The 15,296-nt window shown below is 47.0% G+C and overlaps 4 protein-coding genes across 4 annotated transcripts; 2 read left to right on the forward strand and 2 right to left on the reverse strand.

Annotated features, from left to right (window-relative positions):
* Window positions 1-9: 9 nt before the first annotated feature.
* Window positions 10-1,702, reverse strand: LY89DRAFT_589613 (uncharacterized protein; the record flags this gene model as incomplete). Its single annotated transcript, XM_018209544.1, has 2 exons — window positions 10-1,591; window positions 1,653-1,702. The coding sequence occupies 2 exons, from the start codon at window positions 1,700-1,702 to the stop codon at window positions 10-12; spliced, it is 1,632 nt and encodes a 543-aa protein (XP_018068680.1).
* Window positions 1,703-2,331: 629 nt separating this feature from the next.
* On the forward strand, window positions 2,332-4,426 carry LY89DRAFT_135935 (amidase-like protein). Its single transcript, XM_018205274.1, has 9 exons — window positions 2,332-2,787; window positions 2,834-2,878; window positions 2,928-2,944; window positions 2,995-3,100; window positions 3,151-3,540; window positions 3,588-3,711; window positions 3,758-3,877; window positions 3,926-4,117; window positions 4,165-4,426. The coding sequence occupies exons 1-9, from the start codon at window positions 2,425-2,427 to the stop codon at window positions 4,320-4,322; spliced, it is 1,515 nt and encodes a 504-aa protein (XP_018068681.1). The 5' UTR covers window positions 2,332-2,424; the 3' UTR covers window positions 4,323-4,426.
* Window positions 4,309-6,195, reverse strand: LY89DRAFT_650064 (uncharacterized protein). The gene is made up of 3 exons (XM_018212090.1): window positions 6,103-6,195; window positions 5,172-6,033; window positions 4,309-5,110 (listed from the first exon to the last, which is right to left on the reverse strand). The coding sequence occupies exons 1-3, from the start codon at window positions 6,152-6,154 to the stop codon at window positions 4,531-4,533; spliced, it is 1,494 nt and encodes a 497-aa protein (XP_018068682.1). The 5' UTR covers window positions 6,155-6,195; the 3' UTR covers window positions 4,309-4,530.
* A 3,313-nt stretch (window positions 6,196-9,508) lies between these two features.
* On the forward strand, window positions 9,509-14,830 carry LY89DRAFT_650068 (ketoacyl-synt-domain-containing protein; the record flags this gene model as incomplete). The annotated part of the gene is made up of 5 exons (XM_018212091.1): window positions 9,509-9,667; window positions 9,717-10,634; window positions 10,682-10,873; window positions 10,922-14,638; window positions 14,688-14,830. 5 exons carry the CDS (start codon window positions 9,509-9,511, stop codon window positions 14,787-14,789), a joined length of 5,088 nt encoding a protein of 1,695 aa, XP_018068683.1. The 3' UTR covers window positions 14,790-14,830.
* Between the last annotated feature and the right edge of the window lie 466 nt (window positions 14,831-15,296).

Consider the following 15,296-nt stretch of genomic DNA (forward strand, 5'->3'; position numbering starts at 1 on the left):
GACTGCGTGCTATCGCGCACTTCGCATACCAGGAATTTCAAGGTCATACTGACGTAGTTTGCGTTCCTGGAGAATTTCCCGATCAAAGGAGCTCGAATTGTCTGCATGTCGCATAATGATCAACACTCGTCTCCGGTAAGAGACTGTACCATCCTGTGCTGTAATGACTTCCATTTCGTGATCAACTGGAGCGGCAACAATTCTACTGTCTTCCGACGTGAGTTGAAGTTTCGCCGTCTCATCATCGCGCGCTCGCAGGTCGTCGTCGAGAGAGACATTGTGCTCAAGCTCTATCACACGTCGACTAATCCTGTAGAGCGTGCCAAGATCAAGCAGGCTTTCCTTCGCAGCAGTGAGATGCGGCATCCATGACAAAGCCTCTATTCTGGTATCAAAGTCACGGCACTTCATAACCACGAATTGAAGCACAGGTAGGAAGCCCATATCAAACGAGAAGCTCTGGCGTTGACCATTGTACGCCGACGTCGATAAGCTAGCTGCCTGTCTTGCCAAGGCCACGATCGATTTGAATGTACTCGTATACTGATCATACTGGAGTTCTTCGGCGAAAGATTTAGGTCCGGCCCTAACACCCAGGTCGATTTTCTGCTTCTCATATCTCATCCGCATATTGCAAAGGGCTAGCTGATCAGCTACTGAGAGTGAAGTTGCAGAGGACTCAAATTCCGAAATTCGAGTGTTCCAAAGTTGCAGAGACTCTCGAAGCTGTCCCTTCTTATGCATCTGATCTTGTGTTGAGGCGTCATCCTTGGCATGACTTATGGACATACATGTCGCCATCAATTCGTCTAGTGAGTTTGAAGCTTCCACGATTGTATCGAAGCGGTCGGGCACACTGCCAGAATCAGGGCCGTTCTCGAGAAGCATGATACTCGGTGGTGGAGGAAAATCTCCTTTGGAAAACCTAGCTGGGGATGGGGGGCCTGATGGAATGAATAAATTCAAGCTGAGACGGCGGAAAATAGGAAGCAGATACCGAACGACCCAGTCGCTGGGAGTGCGTCCAGAATCTACATTGAACTTTTGCAAGATAGCAATACCATGCTTACAATGTCGACTGGCGGCTTCTGGGTTGCCTTGCAATAGCTCGATACAAACAAAGAGCACACATACCATCAGGACAAGCTGCTCATCCTGATCTGGATTGGCCCCAATCTCTTGAATCGCAGCGTTGTAGTGCTTCAAAGCGAGGAGGTTGTTCTTCTGTCGAAAAATGCGAGAGCCTCCCAGGAAGTCTTCGTAGAGTGAGCTTACAGCAATAGAAGCATGTCTCACAGCGGGAGTAAAATGACTGAACTGCATGACAAGATGGGTCCAGAAGTATGTGTCCATGGGTCCTGAGAGTACAGGACTGACCACATGAGCGAAGAAGTTGAATGAGCGACCTTCCTGTTCATCTCGTGCAGTCAATTGCTTGGGCCGATATAACGAGATGGAATGCTGCAGGGCATTGTAGTGCTCTCGGTCCTGTTCCCGGTCCAGTTCGAGGTCGTATCCTCCACAAGTACGTCCTGTGGAGGAACAACGCCTACAAGCCGGTCTGAACTCATCGCATTTGACCTTGCGTTTCCTACATGAGATTAGCAAGAATACTGAGAATGCGAGGTACGGGTGGGGTTTTCCGGACTGACTTGCATGTCCTGCACCCTGAGCGAACTTTTGGACTACCCTTACGTGCCATGCCGTCTGTGAAGGCCAATTAATGTCCAGCGCATACGATTTCGATTCGGATACCGTTGATACTGGATGCCGTACTGCCGAGATGGAAATGAACTCGGCATGTGCAGTATAAAGAAAAGCTAGTGGGTCGAATGCGAAATAAGACAAACAAAATTTGTTTGCATAATCGACTGCCGTTAGATTAAGTTGACTGCGAAGCGTGAAACGCTACAAGGGTTGGACGGAGGCTTGGCTAACATTACTCTTGCCAAGTCAGGGGAAACCGATGTTACGCGTCATCGTGCTGCGGCTCTGGATGGGGTAAGTCCTAAAGGAGGCAAAAGAGACGTTTAAGAGAAATGCTTATATGACGGCGGATTATATATGTTCCGCAATTCAACGTCATGCCTTCCTCACGTTCTTTGTAGGAGCTTTCATGAGAAACACATACAGACTGAAAGACGGCTCAAACAGCTTGTCTTGCTTCGACTTCGAATCCATGTCGAAGAAAGCTCTTTGCTAATTTCTTCATGAGTTTCGAGAGTTTTCCTTTTTAGATAGCTTGATTAGGTTTGGCGTAGCGAGCCGCATTCCCTACGCCGCGCTGACATCGTGAAACCTTCAAGTGAAGGCATCCAAATAATTCCTTGGCAATCTCAAGGCACCCGAACAAAACCTGTATATATCCAACGAACGTATTCTTAAGATTTCCTATCATCATTATTGTCGCACAGCACTCCCAACATGTCACCACCCTTCAATGTCCTGACAGCCACTGCTGCCGAGCTTCAGCAATCCCTTACGATTGGGACATTGACAAGTGTGCAAATCGTTGAGACTTACCTTGCTCAGATCGAGAAACACAATCATGCTGGGGCGCATCTCAACGCCGTTATCAGTGTCGCGCCCCGTGAATTGGCATTGAAGCAAGCTGCAAAGCTGGACCAAGAGAGACAGGAAGGCAAGACTAGGAGTCCTTTTCATGGTTTGCCGATCATTGTCAAAGATTGCTTTCAAATAGGCCCTGAAATGGGTATGAAGACGACGGCCGGAGCGTATTGTTTTTCCTTGGAACAGGCAAAGGAGAACGCGGAAGTCATTACTCAGGTTCGAGATTCTTTCCAGTGAAATTGGTCTTCCCTAATAGTCTCAGCTTTTGGATAAGGGTATCATCATTCTAGGGACTGCAAATCTATCTGTGAGGAACCTCCCTTCTCTACAACGAGACTTTACTGACAATTTACCAGGAATTTTGTGGGCACAAGTTAGCATTCCCGATACATGTCCACGCTGACAGACATTGACTTCTTTCAGAGCAGAGGAAATGACTCCAGGATGGTCAGCCATGGGTGGACGAACAAGATCTGCCTATGACCTGGACTCCGATCCAAACGTTCTCCCCAAACCTTGGTGGTTTGCGGTTCGTTTTCACAACTCAGTCCTAAGCAGGAAATTACTGACTACATACAGCCATGTGGAGGCTCGTCCTCAGGTTCCGGCGTTGGAGTTTCTGCAGGATTTGTTCCTATGTCTCTAGGAACAGAGACTGGCGGCTCTCTCGTCTACCCCGCCAGCAGAGCAGGCTTGTATGCAATGAGGCCGACTCTTGGCTCTGTTTCTTCGAAAGGCGTCTTTCGAATCTCCAAAACTTACGATGGTGTTGGTGCGATGGCTCGAACACCATACGACCTCTCTCTCCTTGTAGAACTTATCTTGAAGCATGGCTCAAAGCACGCATCCGAGTCGGGCTTTGGAAAGTATCTGACAAAGTCGTGGGAAGGACTAAAAATTGGCATTGTAGAGGTGACATGGGGAATGGGGAGTCAGGAGGGCAAAGACAAATGGACTTCAGATCTAGTTGTAAGTTTCTCCATCAGTAGACGGTGTTGACGCTGACTTGGGCGCAGAAGCGGAATTACGATGGCGTAGCACAGAAGATTCGGGATAACGGAGGACATGTTCTATTCCCCGCATCTCCACCAGAGCCTTCTACCATCAAGTACCAAGATCTCGTAATGAGAGATATTGCATGTAAGTCCATACTTGACGAGGTCATGTGCAAGCACTCATTTCCCAGACCAAGAGTTCAACGAGGTAATCCAAATCTTCTGTGATGGATTCGAGAACCCAAAAGTCAGAACTGCAAAAGACATCGTCAAGTTCAACGAGGAACATGCCGACAAGGCGATGCCTGAACGTTCGTCACCGTCACCCAAGACCAAATAATATACTGACCAAGTCCAAGCACATGCGAATCAAAAAGAACTCATCGCAAGTTCAGAAAGCTCGCTTACGGAGGAACAATGCGCCACTGCCCGCTCCGAGATTCAGAGATTGGCAGGAAAGGACGGCATGGAAAAGTACATGACGGACAATGATCTCGACCTGGTTGTTTCGAGCTCTGACTGCTCCTTGATATCTTTCACTTCATGTGCTGGTAAGACGACATCCTCTAGGCGATGGTTAGCTTCTCACAAAGAATAGGTTATCCAAGCGCCACCGTACCTCTGGGGAATTTAGAGAATGGTCAGCCGTATGGGCTCTTCATATTGGCGAGAGAAAATCGGGAGGATTTGATGTTCAGGTTCATGAGTGCTTTCGAGGCAACATTTCCTAAGATCAAGGGTCCGAATTTGGTATGACGTCTGTCGATTGACCTGCCTGCACGAAGGGTAGGAAGCCAAGCATTCCATCACCCCGCTTTAGAGGATTGATTTGATTTACACCGTACGTGCCAAGCCACACCACAGACTACATAAATCTTGAAGATATCCTCCTCAGTCGTCCTATATATTACATGGGTATCATTAAATCCTCCTCCCGTCCTTCAAATTTGGCCTATACAAAGCATCAACCACCCTCCCTCGCATGTGCAGGTAATTCATACGACTCCGACATAGGTCCATCTAGCCTCGCCGCCGAAAGCTCGCTCGGTCGCGTGACAGCCGACAACTCTGTCTTCTCATGATGTCCTCCTCTCGGCAGCTCGGCCATTCCGGGATGTGGTACCCCTGTATCGACTTCCCTCTTTGTGATGCCGAATGAGAACTTGTATCCTTTCTTCCGGGCCCAGAAGATGAGCGCCGCGATAATAAGGGCCACGACAACGCCTATAACGATGCCCGCTATAGCGCCTCCTGAGAGTCCCGATGACTTATTATTATTGATCGGTGGTGGGGAGTTCGTGGGAGAGGTTGTGGGAGATGAGGTCGATGTATTGGAGGTGGAGTTAGAGGAGGAAGTCGGTGTAGGTGTCCCAGAACTGGTTATCCCGCCCGTCGTAGTAGTGGAGCCGGACGAGCCCTTACAAACGAAAGTGCCTTGAATCACCTTGCTTTGTTCGTCTGCTGCAAAAGCACTACAATCGATTGAGGCGGTACTCTGGACATTGAAACCCCCTTTCACATCCGTCAAGGCTGGTAAGTTCGGGCTACAGAAACTCGTGTCAGTAAGTGAACAACTTGTGAGGTAAATCGTCGGGTGAGACTAACGTAGAGAAGTTCCCAGAAAATTCAATAGCCCCTCCAACAGTCGCTAGTGCGGGAAAAGAGATGGTCTGTAGCTCCTGGTTGTTGGCTACCTGTACCGCGCCGCCCACGGTTTTGAGTAGAGGCAGGGAAAGGTCAGTGAAGCTTGGATTCTGTACTAAAGCAAGGGTTCCTGATCCCGTGGCCGTGGAGCCGATAGTCGTTAGATTTGGGGCTGTAAATTCGGTGAAGTCGTTGCCATAAAGGCCAATTGAGCCGTTGACCGTTGAGAGCGAAGGTACGTCTAGAGAAGATACGTTCCTAATTGTTATATTGGCTGCCCATATGAGATTTGGAAATGACAAGTCGAGGCCGTTCCCGTTACTGTTGAAATTAATTGCAGAAGAGGCACTGGCGACTTGGGTGCTGAATGTTTTCAAACGCTCATTATTGTTGACATTCAAAGTCGCAATGGTGCTCGGATTGAGTCCGTCGAGCGAACTCAAGAACGTATTAGAGATCGTTATACTTTCCACCTGGCTGACGGTAGATGGAAAGGTAAGGGATGACAAGGCTGGCAGAGCACTCCACGCGATTGTTTTGACGGAGCTCAAATCGTTCATAGAAAGTGTAGAGAGGAGCGTCAGGTTGCTTAGTGAAAAAGAGCCTCCAATTGTCCCGATCGTTATGCTTCCTAGGCTGGTCAAACCACCCGCATTTTCGCATGTCAAGTCACCGGTGATAGTTTGTGGTCCATCGATAGAGATCACCCCAGATGCGCTTGAGGACACCAGTACAGAACCGGATATTGTCGAACAGTCAGCTAAGGAGGTTGCATCTGCTTGCGAATTGATTGTAGCGGTGGCTTGAGAACATATACTCGAGGCTGCAATTCGTGAAGAAACACGTTAGCATCGTTCAAACATGGTCAGAAAGAGGGGCGCAATTCACGCACTTTGAGCATGCGAACATGCTAGCAATGCCAGCAGGCATAACAACCACAACATTGCGCGCTGCGAGCCCAAAGGACTTCCTGGTTCAAGGGAAAGTTAATTCTGTAAATAAATAAATGGAAGAAGGCGGGGCAATAAGTAGAAAAGAAGAAAGAAAATGAGGATGAAGCTCGAGGCTCGCTGCGCCGCAACAACGTGCATTTGGGGGCTGTAAATCAACAGGCCTTTCAGGTGCAATCTCTTGTGCCGTTCCTCCAAGGTCCATGCGGCGAGACCAATCAAATCCTGAAAAGTTTCAACCCCCAACGATGAATTTGTTTCCTTTCTTGGGGCAATTTCATTCGAAAATATGGGCAGCCTAATGCAAGATGCTTATCTGGACTGGAGACAGGACCTCTTCGCGTATTCCTTCCCCCCCTTTTCGGCACTCGCGAACCGAAGCCCCCTCGCGTATTTCTCGGTCTTTTCGACACCTGCGGCCTCACCTCTTCGCTTATTCCATGATATTATCTCGGCTTTGTAGACAGCATCGAAGCTGCTGGAGGTTCGTAGGGGACACCCACAAAGTTCTAAGACTCTACAGGGCATTGTGGTGAGGATCGAAGGTGTTTAAAGGAGACGGCTTAAGAGCTGGAAAATGTCTGGTACTGTCCTTGACAACGTAGTCGTTGGTATAGTAGAGTCTTGGAACAGACTATCAAAGGCACTGGCGTGAAGTTGTAATTCGATATTTGACTTGGATTTGAATTGGCGAGATTGTGTGATTGCGTTTTCGAGGGAGAAAGGCTACTGCGATGATAGGACTTTCGAGACGATTATATGAGGTTAGCAGTGTTGGTGATGGTACAATGAAGGTGCTATTGTACACGAGAGATGGGAAAGGTGGTGGCGTTGTTGGTGAAAAGAAGAATGAAAGGTTAAGTCTTCGCCCCCACGACCAACATTATGGGTGAGGAGGTCCTTCCAATTCAATGGCTGTGATATAAAAGCTCAGGCGTATTTCGATAGCGAGCAAATCGATTTTGAAGTCTCCTCACACGGTATCCTTCGCTAGTCCAGTTTGCAAGTCTCAGATTTTCTATTTCTGTCACTTAGCTGTATTGCAAGTTGTGGACCGCGAGGGATCAGAGCTTGAATGGTTTCCGTTTCGTGTGTAGAATCATTCGTCTGATAATACATTCACTCAGATCCTATGCTGGAGCTCAGAGATGAAATGCTGCCATCTTTCAAGAGAACAGATATCCTGGTGATTCTTGAAGATTTCAGATTTCATCATTGCGATCTCGAAGCCTAGTGTAGAAAATTCAGATTCACAGTCCGCTTAAGAGCTCATGATGAAATATATCTCAATCTCGATGATCCAGACGAATAACAAGGGTGCCGGTTAGTTTATTGCAATGTTCCTACTATTTGTTCATTGCGAAAGTACCTCACGGACGCAATAAGGGTTTACCATGATGTCAAACTCATCGATTGACAGACTTCTGAAAAACTATAAAATCTTCTGCTCTTTCTCTTTTTTCCCAGTTAAGATCTCAGATCTGCACCGTCTTACAACACTATTTGCAAAAGGTATCCACACCCAAAACTCTTACACAAAACCCATTTACACTTCAATGTGGCAAACACCTGGCGGCGGATGGAGAGCAGCTCCTAACAGCTTCTTACCGAGACTAAATGAAGCATAGAACTCACATGTTCGTACAAATCATCCTCGGATCATCCACTTACCCCAATAGACGAATCTAGAACCCCAGTGCACCAATCTCTTCGGATGCCACCCCTGAAGAGTATAGGCGCGCTGCCTCGTACTATTCAGAAGCTCGAGGACAACGCACAGATGGTAGGGGTCACTGGTATCCTGGATGGTAGCAATTTGCAGAAGTCAAGGACAGTGTGGAGTGAGAAGCTGTTGTATGAAAGGTCGTGAGGGAGTGAGGGGAATGTCAGTGGAGTATTATGCCTGACTTTACATGTAAATCGGCTTTATGGATCGACGGACATCTGAAACATGATTAAGAACAGTTTGGACGATGAAACTTCCAGATGATTGTGAAAGTCAGTCCACAGTTTGATCGGGTTTTAATTCTAAATTCTGTTCATTCCATTTCGCTATTCCACGGCATCAATTCAATTTACTGAACTATTCTCTTTTGACTTGATGAGGAGAGAACTTATGCTGCTTTAAAGTACTAAATCCCTAATGGACTTCGAATCTTGATACCAATTATACTTGTGCACTCTCTTCAAGTTGGAGCACCATGCCTCCATATTTCTGGCAAGCTAACATATGATCAGAGGGGTACATTATAAGTGATACCTGAGGCTTGATCACTTTTTAATCTCTATTTAAACTAAACGTTTTAATATCTAGAGGTCTTGAAGATTCACTCACCCCGCATTTATGCTTTTATGAGAAATGATACTATACATCAAGAGTATAAAGTGTTTCATAGAATGGAAGACATACCCCACTTGCCTAATTAGGTAGGTGGGGGACATGATTTGTATGGAGTACAACAATTTCTCCCAGTTCCAGCATTATTGCTTCTAGAGCCATTGCACAAAAACCAACAATTTTCACTGTTTGCCCCGTTTTTCCTTTTCGAACAATTGTTTCTGTTTCGCAATGCTTCTTCGCAGAGGAATGACAATCATTGAGATTCTACCACACTTATTAGAGGTCCAGTGCGGGGTAATTTTTTCGTCTCGTGAGACGTATTGTCATTATTCAACTATGATTTTCTTCCTCTTTCGAGACACGATCTCTTCTTTTCCATCCAGTATACTTATCAGACTTTAGCCCCGGAAATTGCCGCCTGCTCTGAACCCGTAGGGATGCCTTTGAAGGGGAACTGCTTCCGTCTGACGTACGATCCGCTATTGCTTATCTTTGCTTACCTACCCCATTTTTGCTGCACCATAGGCTCAATCGTATTTATTGACGAGTCTATGTACCTCATTCGATACAAAATGCGATTTTAAAGCTAGGTAGTCATCAATGCCATGACTCCTATTGGAGTGAGACCGTCTGATGGATGGACTGACAAGCGTCGGACCGTCCCATCCAAGCGAGACTCTACTGTACTATTTGCACACACGACGGTTGAGAGGTCAGTTCGGTTTTATTGGATCAACCTTGCACAACATTTGAACTTGAACTCTGAAATAGACGATTTGGCTTTGTTCACGAACTGCCATAAAGTCCCTGTACCGACCCAGCATACAAACATAAACTCATGCTAGAAAATCCGTCAGTATTCCTCCCAATTGACAATAATTCTTTTACTGATTTTTGTTATTTGTTTCTAAGGCATAGTTTCCAAGATTGTAGAATCAGTTTTTATACTTACAGTTTTCTTTTCTTCAGAAACCATGGGAGATTGGAAAGATTCGGGTCAGACGCCCATGACAGAAGCGCACGCTTCATATTCACGAAATGGAAGTGATGGCAAAAGTACCGATAGAGATGTAGCTATAATCGGCATGTCTGGTCGATTCCCAAGTGCGGATAATGTGTCCGAGCTCTGGCAGATTCTTTCAGGTGCCTGTGATCTTCATCAAACGGTGAGTCCATCCTGCCAAGCCAGAAATAAATACTGAAAAGAAATGCTAGATACCAAAGGACCGATTTGATATGAATGAGCTACTCGAACCAGAGCAATTAGCACGTTTCGGATGTTTCATAAATCAGCCTGGTTTTTTCGATGCTCGCCTTTTCAACATGTCTCCCCGTGAGGCCCTTCAGACAGATCCAATTCATCGAATACTTTTGATGGTGACTTATGAAGCACTCGAGATGTCAGGTTATTCTGGTGCTCGTGGCCAACGAGTTGGGACATTCTTTGGACAAGCTACTGACGATTGGCGAGAGTCTAATGTTAGCCAAGATATAGATGTGCATTATATTCCTGCAACTCAGCGAGCTTTCGGTCCTGGTCGTCTGAACTATCACTTCAAATGGGATGGCCCATCTTATAGCATCGATACTGCGTGTTCTTCCAGTGCGACAGCAATTGAGATGGCTTACAAAGCTATCCTCAACGGTGAAGTTGACATTGCTGTTGCTGGGGGAGGCAATATTATCACAGGACATCAGATGTATGCTGGCCTGAGCAAAGGTGGCTTTCTCTCGAACACAGGGCCATGTAAAACATTTGATAGCGAAGCAGATGGGTACTGCCGAGGGGAGGCGGTAGGTGTGGTGGTATTGAAGAGGTTTGAGGCCGCCGTCACGGACAATGATAACATCGAAGCAATTATCAAGAGCGTGGAGACCAATCATTCTGCGCACGCCATATCGATCACGCATCCACACTCCGGTGCACAGCAAGATTTGTATGGCCGAACACTCCAAAAAACAAGAATAGATCCCAACCAAGTCGGCTATGTTGAGATGCATGGGACAGGGACCCAAGCAGGTGACTCAGTTGAGGGCCATTCTGTAGTTGACTTCTTCAGCAAAAACCGGACTCCTAGCGATCCTCCATTATATGTCGGTTCTGTAAAAAGTAACATTGGACATGGGGAAGCTGTAAGCAGATCTCCTTTATCGCATACATCATACTTAATTGAATTTAGGCTGCTGGAATATCGTCCGTCATCAAGTCTTTGTTGATGTTCCAGCACAACCAAATACCCGCACACTGTGGCATCAAAACGACACTCAGTGACATATTTGCGGCTGCTGTGGGAAGGAACATCCGCGTTGCCAGCCAGACTGAGCCTTTCCTCACACAGAGGCGCATTTTGGTTAACAATTTCAACGCTACCGTATGTGGACCTCTCCAATGTCAAAGGCTCTCTGATAACTTGGTTTAGGGCGGCAACACATGTATTCTCTTGGAGGGGCCCTGCCCAAGACCAGCAAGTGTGGTCGAGGATCCACGATCTCATCATGTCATCGCCATCAGCGGACATACCCCAGCTTCATTTGAAGGCAATCGATCTCGTATTATTCAATACCTCGAGGAAAACCCCGAGGTATCCCTCGCAGATCTATCCTATAGCACAACGGCCCGAAAGCTCCACAACAATATCCGCATTGCGTATTCAATCAGTACAAAGGAGGACTTGCTTGCTTGTTTGAAAAAATCGACACAAGTGCCCAAACCAATCGAGAAGAAACCTGTGGCGTTCCTCTTTCCTGGCCAAGGGTCGCATTATCTTGGAATGGGCAAAGGACTTTTCGAAACTTGCCCTCCATTCCGTCAAAGTCTTCGAACTCTCAACGACATATGTCAGGAACAATCTCAAGTGTCCTTCTTGGACTTCATCACAGCCGAAAAAGGTGATCTCAGATCGTTCCAGCCGGTACAAATACACCTGGCCATAGTCTCATTGCAACTCGCACTGGCCGATCTATGGAAATCGTGGGGTTTCATACCACAAGCTGTTGTTGGGCATAGCCTGGGTGAATTCGCTGCTCTCTGTGTAGCAGGAGTACTTTCCGCCAGAGACTGTTTGTATCTCGTAGCTATGCGAGCAAAATTGCTGCAAGAAAGGTGCGAACCAGGTGCTTATGGGATGCTCGCTGTCCAAGCTGACCGCAAAATGATGGAGCGAGTTCTTGAAGGAAATGATTTCACAACTTGCGCTATAGCTTGCTTGAATGGTCCGTCATCTTCTATAGTAAGCGGCAAAATGCTAGAAATTGAGGACCTTAGGGCTACTTTCAAGGGACAATCCATACCAACAAAACTTCTGGACATTTCATTCGCCTTCCACTCCGTCCAGATGGATCCTATTCTCGATGAGTTTAAAACCTGCGCTGAGAACGTCGAGTTTCGAGCACCAAAGATTGCGGTGACCTCCTATACAGGATGCTTAGTGACAGCAGAAGGGGTCTTCGGAGCCAAGTACATGAGACAGCAGACCAGGAACATTGTAAACTTTACAAGTGCTCTACAGAGTTGCTTGACTCTCGGCCAAGCATCGGACACAATTTGGTTGGAATGTGGAGCTGGCTCCAGCCTTTTGTCCATGGCAAAGGCAACGATTGGAAGTCTCCCAACTCACTCTATTACCAGCATCGCACCCAATGTCAGCGAGTGGAAAACGGTAACGGAAGGGCTGACCAAAGCTTACAACTCGGGTATCGACATTCAATGGCAGGAATACCATCAACCATTCGATATAGGGCTCAGACTACTAGATACTCCAACCTACTCGTTTGACTGCCAGAACTATTGGGTTCAGAACAGTGGGAAGAAAGTAGGCAAGAGCGATAGCCGAAATTTCGGTGGGAAAGGAGGTCTGTCTCGCTCCCAAGGCCCTGCTTCTACACGAGGACTTCCATCAATCACCCACCTTACGACTGAGAAGACCGCCCCTGAACATAGTCTTCGCGAGCTGAGCAATGTGTCTCGAGTACCATCCTCGCCCCACTCGCTTTCAACACTCGGCCGTACGGATACAACCACATATACTTTAAACACGGCAGAGGCAACTTTACTTGCTGCAATTCAAGGCCATCTGGTAGAAGGTGTAGGCTTGTGTCCCAGCTCAGTCTACCTTGACGTAGCCTTTGTTGCAGCCTCAAAAGTCCTGTCCAAGGTATACTTGGGAAGGAATGTGGGTGTGGAAATATCAGACATGAACATATTTTCGCCTTTGGTGGTCATAACGGGAACGCTTGAGCCTGATATAAAAACCAGTGTACCGAACGCGCTCGATACCGATCGAGTTGTTGTTCATTTTAGCTCGTTGAGCGGGACGGAAACGCGAGAGCACGCAACTTGCACAGTAGTCAATCTCAATTCGAAGGAGTGCCAGCGAGAGCTTCGTATGACCGCTCACCTTGTTCAAGCAAGGATGAAAAGCTTGACAGATCCTTCTCATCGCCCTAACAGGGTCCACTATCTCCAAAAGAAAATGATCTACAGAATCTTCTCGACCATTGTTACGTACTCCGAACCGTATCAGAATATCACGGATATTTATCTCGACACAGATCTCACTGAAGCAGTTGCGACTATCGAATTCCCAACCTCAACAATCAACGAGAGATTTCTGTACTCTCCATATCAGACTGATGCCATCATCCATTTGGCCGGCTTCGTGCTGAATGGAAATCTTGGAGTTGCAGAAGACATCGTCTACATTTCTTCTGGATGGAAAAGTTTACGCATTCTCAAAGACCTGGAAGCCAATGTCAAATATCAAGCGTATGTCCGCATGTATCCAGAAGGAGCAGGTGGTCTCTTCCTCGGTGACGTGTACTTGCTCCACAAAGAAGAGGTGATCATGACGTGTACTGGCATGCAATTCCAAAGGATGGCAAGGAGCACCTTGAGGACCATTTTGGGTCTTGACAGTACTCGGTCACTACCAATCGTGCGTCACACTGCCACAGGATTGCCACTAGGAACCACAACGTCGGAAGAGGTTGCAGTAAATCCTAGATTGGCAGATGCAGAGGACTTCCGACAAATCATTGCAGATGAAACTGGTCACCCAATCGAGGCCTTGTCAGATGAAGTCTTGATCCGCGATCTGGGTATCGATTCGTTACTGTCAAACTCAATAGTGTCAAGAATAGGACGTGAGGCAGGCTTGAAGCTTTCGACATCTGCGTTTGCATCATGTTCTAAGATCGGAGACCTTAGGCGCCATCTTCTTGAGCAAGCCCAATCTTCCTCCAACAAAGAGACTGTCAAGAGCCTCAGTAGCGGCTCATCAAACCCAACATGGTCAGATACACCAATATCTACGCCAGAGAACGAACTGAACCAACTCAGAGTTAGAGAACAACTGCGAAGTAACTCTGTGTTCATTCAAGGAGATCATACTTCGGGTCTACCGATTTTGTTCCTGATTGCAGACGGTGCGGGATCCGCAGCTTCATATACCAAACTTTCCTTCAAGCTCAATATTCCAGTCTATGGACTCGAGTCTCCATTCCTAGGTTCCCCTCTAGAGTACACAATCTCATTCGAAGACATGGTTTGTCTGTTCATCGACGAGCTTCGTCGACTGCAGCCTCATGGCCCTTATCTCCTTGGTGGTTGGTCCATGGGTGGCATGTTTGCTTATGAGATCGCACGACAACTTCTCAATGCGGGTGAAGACGTACTTGGACTCATCATGATCGACAGTCCTTGTCCTCGACCCATCGACAAGTTTGCTGATATTAGCATGGGAATGTTGGAGAAAACGGGGATATTCGATGATGCGAATCATACAGGGAAAGACGGAGAAGCAAAGATGTCGCTATCTACCAAGCAGCATCTTCTAGCCTCCGTTCGTGCTCTTGGAGCTTTCGAGCCAGTAGCTATGCATCCCGAGCGGCGTCCTCAGAACATATTTCTCATCTGGGCAAAGCAAGGACTTTTTGAGCGCTTGTCAGAGAAAGTCTTGGCAGCTATTGCAAAGGCTAAAACATCAGGTCAAGACACAGCGCAATTGGATGATATGCATGATTGGTTTGCAGCACCGCGCATTGATTTTGGAGCCAATGGGTGGGATCGCCTGTTAGGCGACGAAGCTGACTATTATGCTCTTGAGGGAGATCACTTCTCCATCATGAATCCGCCTCAAGTAGGTAAGCTCACTTCCTTCGTTGTACGTCAACTAATCGCACGTTCAGATTCATGAGACAGCCAAACTTGTAGAGCACTGCTTGCGGTCTTTCTTAAAGTTGCCGCTGGAATGTTACAAGGGCGAGCAACCAAGACGCAGGCAAGAATAAGATGTTGACATTTGAATGTGGGACAATGGCTTGTCTGTAATGCAGTCATCCAGTACGATATCATTCTATTTGGTGCGAAGATGCTACAAAAATTTTAGTCTTCCAATGCTGATTTGCACCTTACTGTACTTATGCAACGCGCTGTAAGCGAACGTAAGCATAGCCGATATCTCATCGAGTGCACGCTATGAAAGCTTAGTAGCTAGAGGCTCAGCATCAGGGCTCGAAAAGTCGAGATGGACCAGAGCCACAAGGGCGATGAAGGACATCTTTCACGAGAAGAAAAAAAGGCAAAGCTTTCAATTCATCCCTCCAAATCCAAATGCGTAAGCAGAAGTCCATCCAAAACAGCCACGTTTTTTGCCACATAATCTTCTGCGTAGAAGACAAGAAAGTCAAATTTCCAATCGCATTCCCCAAAATTCCAAATACATCGCAAGCAGAAATCCCGTCAAGGATAGCCACACGGAGCAAAGAGCAAGAGTAGATGAAAGTTCGACAGACTTT

This window comes from Mollisia scopiformis (assembly GCF_001500285.1).
Source record: "Mollisia scopiformis unplaced genomic scaffold LY89scaffold_17, whole genome shotgun sequence".
NCBI classification, from domain to species: Eukaryota; Fungi; Ascomycota; class Leotiomycetes; order Helotiales; family Mollisiaceae; genus Mollisia; species Mollisia scopiformis.

Bases quoted from the DNA above. Each gene is read 5' to 3' on its own strand.
- LY89DRAFT_650064 (XM_018212090.1), bottom strand. From the start codon at position 6,154: ATGTTGTGGTTGTTATGCCTGCTGGCATTGCTAGCATGTTCGCATGCT. The intron at 6,034-6,102 runs GTGCGTGAATTG...CACGAATTGCAG, and splicing joins AGCATGTTCGCATGCTCAAA to CCTCGAGTATATGTTCTCAA. The intron at 5,111-5,171 runs GTTAGTCTCACC...GAGTTTCTGTAG, and splicing joins TTTTCTGGGAACTTCTCTAC to CCCGAACTTACCAGCCTTGA.
- LY89DRAFT_135935 (XM_018205274.1), top strand. From the start codon at position 2,425: ATGTCACCACCCTTCAATGTCCTGACAGCCACTGCTGCCGAGCTTCAG. The intron at 3,101-3,150 runs GTTCGTTTTCAC...GACTACATACAG, and splicing joins CCAAACCTTGGTGGTTTGCG to CCATGTGGAGGCTCGTCCTC. The intron at 3,541-3,587 runs GTAAGTTTCTCC...ACTTGGGCGCAG, and splicing joins AATGGACTTCAGATCTAGTT to AAGCGGAATTACGATGGCGT.